Source organism: Pantherophis guttatus, chromosome 2 (genome assembly GCF_059756535.1).
Source record: "Pantherophis guttatus breed Tessera chromosome 2, ASM5975653v1, whole genome shotgun sequence".
Lineage (NCBI taxonomy): Eukaryota > Metazoa > Chordata > Lepidosauria > Squamata > Colubridae > Pantherophis > Pantherophis guttatus.
In genome coordinates, this window is record NC_142064.1 from 182,525,985 (window position 1) to 182,538,137 (window position 12,153).

At 37.4% G+C, this 12,153-nt stretch overlaps 1 protein-coding gene across 4 annotated transcripts in view; it reads right to left on the minus strand.

Moving 5' to 3' along the window:
* Positions 1 to 12,153, minus strand: part of PPARGC1B (PPARG coactivator 1 beta) — a 134,417-nt gene that overhangs the window by 32,590 nt on the left and 89,674 nt on the right. For all 4 annotated transcript variants that reach the window (XM_034405803.3, XM_034405789.3, XM_034405797.3 and 1 more), the window contains exon 2: positions 2,466 to 2,639. In XM_034405803.3, coding sequence (XP_034261694.2) covers positions 2,466 to 2,639 — 174 coding nt within the window. The remainder of the gene's footprint in view (positions 1 to 2,465; positions 2,640 to 12,153) is intronic.

The window sequence follows — 12,153 nt, forward strand, 5'->3', positions numbered from 1 at the left end:
CCCAATCAGCTGAAGTCACACACGACAGCTGCAATCAAGTTTGAAATATCCAGACACAGAAATATTTTAACTTGGTACTCAAAAGTAGACATGGTTAGAGCAAGTCAGATTTGCCCTCAGAGGCATGATCTGAAGTCCAATCTCTATCAAGGAAATCTGTCCTCTATTCCTCTAACCAAAGGCATCACCTGATGTTTTTAACAAAGAAGGAAGTTGATATAAAGTTTTGAAATAAAGGAGCACAGACCAAAATGCAAAATTCATGTGGCAATACTGGATCCAAAATTATATCTTAGAATGTGTAGTTTCTTTACAAAGGACATGGAGCTCTGTTCAGAAAAAAGATGTACACCAAGACCCTTTTGAATTACTTTTTATATTCCCCTCCAGTTTTCTACACATCTCCCATGCCCTTGATGGAAATAGGCATCTCCACTCTATGAGATAACATGGGGGAGGGGAAAAAAAACCCTATGGAATATTTTACTACACAACTTCAGATGACTTTATCCCAGGGGTGAAATGCTACTGGTTCGCACCAGTTCGGGAGAACTGGTAGTAAAAAAAAGCTACTGGCTTGTCCAAACTGGTATTTCCAATGATCAGCTGTGCTGCGTGATTTATATTCGCTAGAAAGCAGGAAATCCGGCAAAACTATTCCCCCCCCTCGCTGTTCTACTTACCTTCAAACAGCTCCTTTTTCCATGTAAAGTGTGCATTTGGTGCGTTCTTGCATACACATGCGCAGCATGAATTTGATGCACACTGTGCATGCGTCTGCAGTGCATGCATGCGCAGCATGCATTTGGCATGCACTGTGCATATGTGCGCAGTGAACCAGTGGCAACCCGCTGAGGATTTCACCACTGCTTTACTCCGTATCTTCATAGATAAAGATTATGAATATAAGATAGACTCTTGCAGACACCAAAGATCTAAAACAATAGGTTGAACAAACATGTTGAACCTTCTTCCTGAAATTATTCCTGTGAATGAAGCTCCTATCTCCAACTCCCACATCTATCTGAGTAAGAAAATATGGTCAGCAATTCAAAACATATAAATAAACCAGACAGAACCAACACACTATAATTTATGCTTTCTTTCACCTCAGGAAGTTAAATATCAAACCCCAGCCTCACTGCACTTAAATGGATTTAAATACAAGTAGTCCTTGACTTATGACTACAATTGGGACTAGGATTTCCACTGTTAAACCAGGTGGTTGTTAAATGAGTTATACTTGATTTTACTACCTTTTTTTGCAATGATTGTTAAGTGAAGCACTGCAGATGTTTAGTGAATCACAAAGTTAAGGAAATCCAGCTTCCCCTTATTGATTTTGCTTATTGGAAGCAGTGGTGAAATGTAAAATTTGTTACTACCGGTTCTGTGGGTGTGGCTTGGTGTGGGGGGGTAATATGACTGAGTGGGCGTGGCCAACTTTTTTTTTTTAACTTTTAAAATCATTTTTTCTACAACCTCTTCGGCTAAAGAGGTTGTAAAAACAATGCTTTCAAAGCCTCTGACGATCCCAGCTGACTTGCCTGATTGGCAGAGGCTTTTTTTCCTTTTAAAAACATTTTTTCTATAACCTCTTTGGCTGAAGAGGTTGTAGAAAAAATGCATTTAAAAGCCTCTGATGATCCCAGCTGAGCCGCGCGATCATCAGAGGCTTTTTTTAAAAAACTTTTAAAAGCATTTTTTCGGCCAAAGAAGTTATAGAAAAAATGCTTTTAAAAATAATTTAAAAAAAGCCTCTGATGATTGCGTGGCTCAGCTGGGCAATGGGGGGGGGGCAGTGATTTTTGCTACCAGTTCTCCGAACCACCTGCCTCCATCGCTACCAGATCGGGCGATCCGGTCTGAACCGGGAGCATTTCACCCCTGATTGGAAGCCATTTGGGAAGGTTGCAAATAGTGATCACATGACCTTGGTTGCTGCAACTGTCATAAATAGATGTCAGTTGCCAAGAGTCTGAATTTTGATAATGTGACCACAGGGATGCTGCAATGGTTGAAAATCTGAGAACCAGTCATAAGCAATTTTTTCAATGCCACTTTAACTTAAGCCAGGTATGGTCTTGTGACCTTTTACTTTACAACTGCACTGCTTAGCAACACAGTCGCTGGTCCCAAACTGCAATTGTTAAGTGAGGACTACTTGTATTTTTACTCTTAGCAGCTTTCCTGCAGGGGTAATCAGCAACTCGGAATGGCTGCTTAACTCAATCAAGATTAAAGTAAATACAGTTAACATGATTACTTCCCTTGTATTTAATAATTCTCTCTCCACTCCTGTCACATTTGAAATTACAATTTGATAGCAATTTTTGCATACACCCCAGGTTTTCAGGAGCTGAATGCACCCTGGGATCCCAGGTGACACACTTCTTAAAGGAAGGGGGAAACAGTGCTACACAGCGGGCTCCCCTCTGTAACGGGATCTCTTGATAATAGGGTACCTGAAAGAGCTCAGAGTCGTCTGTGCTGTACTGACTGGATTCTGTTTCAGAGTGCTCACACCACCACTGGAACTCGCTGAAGCAATTGGCTGAGTCAAAGTCACTGGTATCCAGCGGAGACAAATCAATCTCAGGGAAATCAGAGTAAAGGTGCTCCTCACCAGAGACTTCGTACTATGAAGGAAAGAATGGGGGTGGGGGGAGAGAGAGAATAATAGTGAGTTTTGCAATATATAGCGCCTGCCTACAGAATTCTTGATTACTTCATGGCAAATAATACACTTGAATTCGTGCAGCTGTGTGTGTGTGTGTGTGTATATATATGTATGTATGTATGTATGTATATGTGTATGTATGTATATATATATATATATATATATATATATATATATATATATGTATGTATGTATGTATGTATGTATGTATGTATGTATGTATGTATGTATGTATGTATGCATGCATGCATGCATGCATGCATGCATGCATGCATATTCTTTCTAGCCAGGTTTTACCTATGTAAACTAAGTTGTTCTACAGCCCTGGTTCTGTGAAATCTCATTCACAAGTTTCTGGGCCTTTTTTCTGCTGACAAACTGCAACTCTGTGTTGCTCTCTGGGAGACTCAGATAGCTATTTCTGCCTATTAAGGCGTCATCAGTGAGCCACACCCACTTCTCAGATATCCTCTCTGTAAAGGTACAATGTGTCTTTTTTCCTTTTTCGTAGGAAAAAGGAAGAATATGCATATAAAAGCCTACGAAAAAGGAAAAAAGACACATTGTACCTTTACAGAGAGGATATCTGAGAAGTGGGTGTGGCTCACTGATGACGCCTTAATAGGCAGAAATAGCTATCTGAGTCTCCCAGAGAGCAACACAGAGTTGCAGTTTGTCAGCAGAAAAAAGGCCCAGAAACTTGTGAATGAGATTTCACAGAACCAGGGCATATATATATATATATTATTTTAAATTTTAATTCCGGAGATTGTGATGTCTATCGCCTCTTCTATAACTATACCTGGAACTCGCATCTTTAGGACAATTCTTAATATATATATATACATATACATATACATATACATATACATATACATATACATATACATATACATATACATATACATATACACATATACTCACTGTGCATGTGTGTGTGTATGTATCAGAGGTGGGTTTCAGCAGGTTCTGATCAGTTCTGGAGAACCAGTAGCAGAAATTTTGAGTAGTTTGGAGAACTGGTAGTAAAAATTCTGACTGGCCCCACCCTCATCTATTCTCTGCCTCCCAAGTCCCAACTAATCAGGAGGAAATGGGAATTTTGCAGTAACCTTCCCCTGCCATGCCTACCAAGCCACGCCCACCAAGCCACGTCACGCCCACCAAGCCACGCCCACAGAACCGGTAGTAAAATGACATCCCCTAATAATAAACCCAATCAGGCTTTTGAATGCATGGCAATAAGGCCAAGCGCTTATTTCAGGGTCTTATTTTTGGGGAAACATGGTACACAGACACACAGACACACAGACACACACACACACACACTGTAAATGTTTTTGGGCGCTAAACTTACCACTCCTACCACTTCCATGAAAAGGAGTGCAAAAAGAACAAGCCTTCCCCAGAACAAAAGAAGCCTTTAAATAACTATAAGCTATTATTGACTCTTTCTCAAGTTCTGAAAATGTAGCTTTTCTGCATTTCCTTATTTAGGTATGTTTAACCTGCTCTCTGATGATGATGATTATAAATAGTTTAACAGCATGAAAATGTGATCAATAAAAATGTAAAAAATATAAACAGGCAATATCACACTAATCCCATAAGACTCCTGCTGGTGAGAAGCTACAAATGACAGCAAAGAAAAACAAAGGTATTTCTAAGCAAGCTTTAACCAGAGATGAGCAATTTGTGGTATGCAAACTTTCAAAGACCTTTTTTGCATTTGCCAACCATGCTGCTACCCTTTTGTCTAACTAGGCTGAGAAAGAGGATATGTGAGGATAAATGCCTTACTACAACCTTTGGATTTACAAAAGCTTGATCTTGTTATGAAACAGTGCATTTGGCCAATCCATGCTGCATATCATTTTCTCACTGCTAAAAGCAGTAGAGAAACCTTGTCTTAAAACTGCTGGATGAGAGAGGTATCATGTGCATATATAGAGTATATGTGGGGGAAAGTACAGTATGTATTCACACATATATAGCCTCCTTCTCACATCTTGATATCATACATGTTTCTTGGGACTGAAATGACAACATGCAGTAAGGCAAGGACAACATATAATAGTGCTGCTTTACGGAAACTGAATCACTTAGCTGCAATTAGAGCTTTTGAGAAATTGTCTATACTAGTGTTAGTTTTACTTTTCAGGCTGGAGGCAAGTAGATTATTTTCTACCTGTTATATCCGTAGGAGACACATATTGCTAATGCAATTGAGTAATTGAGAAACTCAGTGATTTTACAACTAAAAATAACAATAACATAAAATATACTCCAGGCATATTTTAATGCAAATTCATGATTAATGGGATAAAAAGAAAGAATTATCATTTTACAAAAAAAATCAAAACTCTTTTTTTCCCCCAGGTCACTTTGAATGCAAATTTAAATAGGGCAGCAGTGTGCTGAATTAGGGCATTGCTATGATTATTTTTTTTAAAAAAAACACCATGGGATTTCAGATTTTTTTACTATAATTATGTTTTCCGAGCTTATTTCCAGATTATTGGCATTTAAATACATGGGAAAATGTGACTACTATCTGATTATATTTATTCACTTTAAATACAAGTCTAACAAAAATTCTACAATAAACAAAATAAAATGCTTGCTACTAATATTCTCATTTAACTACTAGTATTTCCATTTGGGAATAATGCTGCAGACTTGGCCAATTTTCTCAAAATACATTAGTTTTGTATTTTCTACATTCACATGACTATAACATTATCTCAAAATTTAACAATTCTTTGTTCTTAGAAATACATTCCCACTGTTTCCTAGTCTCAGGAGGCCGAAACTTCCTGAAAATAGTTCTGATGGTTTCTTTTTTTTTTTTTTCAGGGAGGAAAAAACAAACAGAGGGAGGAATTATGGATGACAGATAGCATGACATTTTAAAGTCTATGCCTGCTCATGGAAACAAAGCCCCGTCCAATCACCTTTTAGCATAATCTTTGAAATTAAAAATGGCTTATTCCAATGTTATATTATGCATTAAGCAGAATTATATGTCCCTCCCCACAAAAAGAGTTACTCTTTAAGTGAAAAGAGAAATTGCAGTGTGGCAATAAAAGATTCTGATCCTCTTTTTCCTGAGATATTTTTCAACTGGATGTTATAAAAAAAATTGTGATTTAAGAGTTGGCCCCATTTTTTAAAAAATTCCTCTGCTTTCCCTCATCTTCTGTGTCATATCATTTTCAATGGTTAAGAATGTGGGCAGAAACAGCATTGATTTCATTGGCTGAATGTTAGATGCTTTGGATAGCTTTCAAGCTGAAAAGTAAGGAGGGGGGAGATTTAATTAAATAACATAAATAATAAATAGGAAACTCTCTTGGCCACAAAGACATGTGTTAGAGTAGTCTTCCCCAAACTAATGTCTTCCAGATGTGTTGGACTAGAACTCTCAGTATAAACAACTAGGGAAAGTGAACTACTGCTCTAGAAAAACTAGAGTTCCAGCGCATTTTTGGCTTCTTAAGGGAAACAACTCCAAAAGCACAATATGACCCTAAAAGAATAATAAAAGTTACCATGGGTAAGATGAGTGGCCAATAAATTTTACAAACAAATAATATTACCACAACAGTGAGGAAAAAGGGGGAATTTTAGAGGGTCCTCCAGATAGTTACAGTAGTGCTTAAAAGTTGATAATCCCTTTTAATTTTTGATATTCCTGCATAAAGATGACCTAAAACATGATGTGTTTTCCACATAAGTTCTAAAAGTAGATAAAGAGAAACCAATTAAAGAAATGAGTCAAAGACATATTTGTTCAATTACTGAGGGAATGATTCAAAGCTACTAATTTGTTATTGTTGTTAGTTGCAAAGTCATGTCTGACCCATCGTGACCCCATGAATAACATTCCTCCAGGCCTTCCTGTCCTCTACCATCCTCTGGAGTCCATTTAAGCTCATGCCTACTGCTTCAGTGACTCCATCCAGCCACCTCATTCTCTGTCGTCCCCTTCTTTTGCCCTCAATCTCTCTCAGCATTAGGCTCTTCTCCAGTGAGTCCTACTAATACTTGTATGCAAAAAGTATGTGAACCTCTAAGGATCAGTAGTTCATTTGAAAGTTTAAATTGAGTTAGCTGTTTCAATCAAAGACATAATCAGGTGTGAATATGGGAGGTCCAACTCTATTTAGAGAGTTATTGATCTTCACAGCACAGGTATGAGGAACTGTGTCATGGCCCTGAACAAAGGAGATTCCTGAGAATTCTGAGAATAGTTGTTGATATTCACCAGGCTGGAAAAGGTCACAAAACTATTTCCAAAGAATTTGGTCTCCACCAGTTCACTGCCAGGCAAATCATGCACAAATGGAGGCATTTCAACATGACTGTTATCCTCTCCTGGAATGGTTGACCAACCAAAATTATACCAAGGCTATACACCAGGAAGTCTCCCTGAACTCCAGGGTAGCATCTAAGGAACTAAAGGCCTCTATTGCATTGGCGATTGTCAGGGTTAACCATATGGCTATGCCAGAAGGCTACTGGAAGAATAGAAAATGTAACTTTTTAACTTGAATGAAAAATGTTGCATTGATGAAAGATAATCACTGCATTAAACCATAAGACCTTATCCAGTCTGTGAACATGATGGTGGCAGTATCATGGTTTGGGCCTGATTTGCTGTTTCTGCACCAGGATGCCTTGCCATCATTGGTGGAACTATGAATTCTGAATGGTACTAGCAAATCCAAAGACATGTATGTTTTTATGAATGGTAGCTCAAGAGCAAGTGGCTCATACAGCAAGGCAACGACCAATAAGATCCAAGTTGCATGACCAAAAAATGGCCAAAGCAGAAGAAAATTAATATTTTGGAATGGCAAAGTCAAAGTCCTATAAAAATTTTATGGAAGATCCTGAAGTGGGCAGCTCAAACAATGAAACATATCAATGTCTCTGAGTTAAAGTTGCTCTGTAACGAGGAATGGGCTAAAATTCTCAAGCTTATATGCAGGACTGATTAACAGTTATTGGGAAATGTTTCAAGGCAGTTACTGCTGGCCAAGAAAGGCACTTTAGTTACTGAAAGCAAAGATTTACATATTTTTGCTGCATACAAATATGTAACTTTGGGTAATTTTCCTCAATAAATAAATGAACAAATATAATGTTTGGAACTAATTTGTTTCATTGGGTTCTCTGTATCTAGTTTTAGGCTTGTGTGGAAAAAAGATCTGTTTTAGGCTATATTTATGCAAAAATACTGAAATTTCAAAATGGTTCATAAACTTTTAAATAGCACTGTGTAGACCCAGTCGGAACAGAAGCATGGAAGCATTTGAAGTTCATGATTTTGGTTCAGTAGATATAACAATTGTCTCCATTCTCTCTTGCTTTTATTTTTTTAACTTTTCTTTTCCTCCTGAGACCTTTTCACCCCAAAGCTCCATCCTTCACCTAAATGTAGCTCTGCCACACTCAAGGTATTAAAAGGCGATCCCTTCAAACTTCAATATTTCCTTGTCCCTGGTGACAGTCTCTTTGTACAGAAACAAGTTTCTCTAGACACCTATTCAATAAAAGCTCTAACAATCCATTGTAATTTTTCCTTCTCCTCAAACCTAGCCAAAACACAAGAATAATAGAGCAAAATCAATGGCTGGCGTACATAAGGCAATCTACGCTCTAAGAACTGAGCTAAAAATATCCAGTCAATCACAGACAGCAGCTGAGACCCAGCTCTACTTCTACTACATTCTCAAGGCATACACAACTGCATTAACGTTCAACACAAAGCAAGTAACCAAGGGCAGAGTAATGCTGCACTGCACCATTAATGTTAAGCTTATGATAAGTCATGGGTTATGTTGGAGGTTTCTACCTTTGAAGATTCAGGATGAAGAGAAAGCAGGGAGAGGAGAACTGTTTTAACATCAAGGCCTGCCTAAATAATGATTTATGCAAACTTGTGCTGTATAGCACTGCTGATAGCTGGCTATTATTTGATTCTTGGGAAGAGTATGATTATTTTTAAAATTATATTAAGCTAGCTATATAGAGTGGTATTTTTACATAGTTAGGTGTAGCTTTATTGCTAATTGTTAAAGTAATTTTCATCTCTGCAAGGGGAAGTCTGGATCCCCAAACCTTTATTCTAATTCAGTTCGCTAGTCCACACTGGAAAATGATGTCCAATTCTTATTTCAACCGTGAAGCTCTCTTGTTCACAGCAAATATTTTAAGGTTGACAAACCATAATAACAAGGAATAACATTTCCTGATCACAACTTTGCTGGTATAGTACTCCTTCCACATTCAGTGACTTCAGCAAGGAAGGCAGCATTTGGCTTTTTTTTAAAATCCAATAAGTACCGGTAATCTGCATTCTTTGTTTCTGTAATAACCAGTAGTAGCATTTAAATCACTGCCCAATAAATTAACATTCATGAACACACACAATATTCTAAACCAGAGGGAAAGCAAATGTACTTATTTTGTACTCTCTAATCATAACACAAGATCAGGTGAGCATATGAAAAACCAAGTGCTTTGAATTTTTCCAAGTATCTCTAGAAAACAATCAATTTTCATAGTTGCAGAAATGCAAGTGACAGAATACTATTCTTCCCCATCAGTATTCTTGGTTCTCTTATCTAGGACAAGCTTAGATTGCAGTTGGCTTCTTGCAAAAAATGGGATTGTCACCATTTTCCAATTTAGTTTGGGATACAGTGTCCCATGATGCAACGTCCCATAACTGTAAACTATTAGTCCTCTTCTTCTCTATGAACATCAAAGGCATTTGGTCAGAAGATTATGAAGGAAGATCTTGGAGGAAGAAGGAAAACTGAAGACAAATAAAAACTGAAAGCAGTATGGAAAAAAGTTGCACCTGAACTCTGCCCGTATGGGAGAGATAATCACCAAAATGCATACTTATCTGATTAAAATAGCCTTGATGTCTCACCACCCGTTTCTCATCACTGAACTCAAGGGTAATTTCAGAAGCTCTCTAATACACTGAAGATTAGGGGAGCAGCATTGCAAACTGAGTAAGAAAAGCAGCTTAGCTTGCTCTTGTGCTATAACAGAGCCTCAATATGAAAGAAAAGCAATTGAATCTTTTTTACAACATGGAAGTAAATACCATAATACTGAATAAAGTCTAGTTTAGAAGCAACATAATTTCTCAATTATCATTAATCAAACTATCACAGTTTAAAGGGAAATGTATTCATATTCTTGTTATAACATAAGCTATGCGTGCAACAATCTTGCACAGAGATTGTAGGATTTGCCAGCGTACCAACTGATGTCTGGGCCTACTCACTGTCACTCTCTTGAATTGCTGGTCCACACCCCCTAATACAAATGTCAGGGACATTTTTTTCTATTTCGTTTCTGCTCTTCTTTATCAACATTTAGGGAAGAGGGACTCCTGTTATTCCAGCTCTATACAAGTATGCCTATAGTACAACTTGTGCAAGACAAGAGACCCTCTTCTGCACTCAGGTTGAACAAGAAAGGTTAGCAAAATATTGGATATACTTTAGAATTGGAGATGTTCAGCATTCTGAAATGAAATAAGAATGACAAATATATGAATCATATTCTGTACCGCTGATCCATAACCTCTTAAAATAATGGTTAGCATTTACACTTTATCTTCAATCATTCATGCATCATCTTACTTTCTACCAAGAAGTTCTATATTGATACAAATGCAAGATAAACCGCTTCAAACTCGATTGCAGAAAATACGACTTCAGCTACAGAGTGGTCAACACCAGGAATGCTCTACCTGATTCCGTTGTTACATTCTCAAACCCTCACAGCTTCAACCTTAAACTGTCCACCGTGGACATCACCCCATTCCTAAGAGGTCCGTAAAGGGGGCATGCATAAGTGCACCAGCGTGCCTACCATCCCTGTCCTTCTGTCCCCATTTATTTGTATTCATTTCCCTCGTTCATGTCCATGTTCATATTCATACCTGCTATCTTGTACATGTTTGATAAACTAATTAAATAAATAAATAAATAAATAAATAAATAATTTTCCTCAAGAAGTCCTCAGAAAGAATTTTCCTCGCAATGTTGCCAACAGAGAAGAATATAATGCCAAAAATAACTATACTTGTTTTCCCTAAAAAAAATGAAGGAGCTGCAATTTTTGACTTATAATGAACGGCAAGATAAGCACTTAAATCCCACATTAGGAAATTGCTGTATACAGTAAGAATTCAAATTCGTCCCACTTTGATTAGGATCGATTATGCTATACTTTACTTGATACTTAATCCAACCCTTGAGATTTTCCCACTTGTTCACCAGTTGTAGTACTTAAGACTATTTTTCTTTCATTATTTCTTCTTTCTGCACTGTAGAATATATATGTTTTCATAATATATCCTGCCTTCCTTAAGGATCTATCTATCTATCTATCTATCTATCTATCTATCTATCTACCTACCTACCTACCTACCTACCTACCTACCTACCTACCTACCTACCTACCTACCATCTACCTATCTAATTTTATTTTAGAATACTGCAGAAAACATATGTGCTGGTTTAGAAGATACTATACTGGTATATTATGTTTGCTTTTTCTAATGAACCACTAAAAAAACTTTGCGGTTGTGGCAGGATATAAATTTGATACATAAATAAATATACTTTCATATACACTGCTATTATTTTATATGTATGAAGACTTCTTACAACTATGTGAGTTCTTCAGTTGTCTTTGATATGTCACAAGGGAAGAAATCCTAAATTGCAATCACAAGGCACAGCTGACGCTAACACTTAGGATGTCCTTTGATAATCTCTACAGTCATGATGCGTTCTTACTGCCAACAGAATTGGGTATAAATAAACTCCTGCAATCCAATGCCTCTTTGGGCTACTGCATGCTGAGATCAGCTGCAAGATTCAGCTGGTGTCCTGGCAATGCCATGTTGTTTAAGTCCAGTATAGCAGTCATCTGGGAAATTTAAAAAAAAAATAGTATTCTTTGCTACTGACTATAAGAATGCATCCATCCATAGTCAACAGAAGCAACGGTCTGTTCCACTATTGTTGAATACAATAATTTGAGTGTTTGGTTTTCAGTAATTTACTAGCATAATTCATAACGACAATAGAATTAGCTCTTCAAATTTGGCACTCTAGATTAACCAATTTAAACTTAACCACAATCTTAGCCTTATCCTACAAGACAGTAGCCATGTTTTACTGTATGCATTTCCTGTCTATCCTCGTTCTGTATAACCATTTGTGTTTTCTCTCTACTGCTTTGAACATCATTTTTTAAAAAGGAAATTAGGTTGCTGTCACTGATATGACCCAGGTCATGTAAAAGATAAATAGTGAATCATGATCCATCAGTGTTAGACTAATGGCCTCAGGCCCAGGAATCTTTTCCAAGCCAGGGCTGAGCCTCATTCACCTGTAATAACAGCCAAGAACTGGACTAATTTATACTTGACT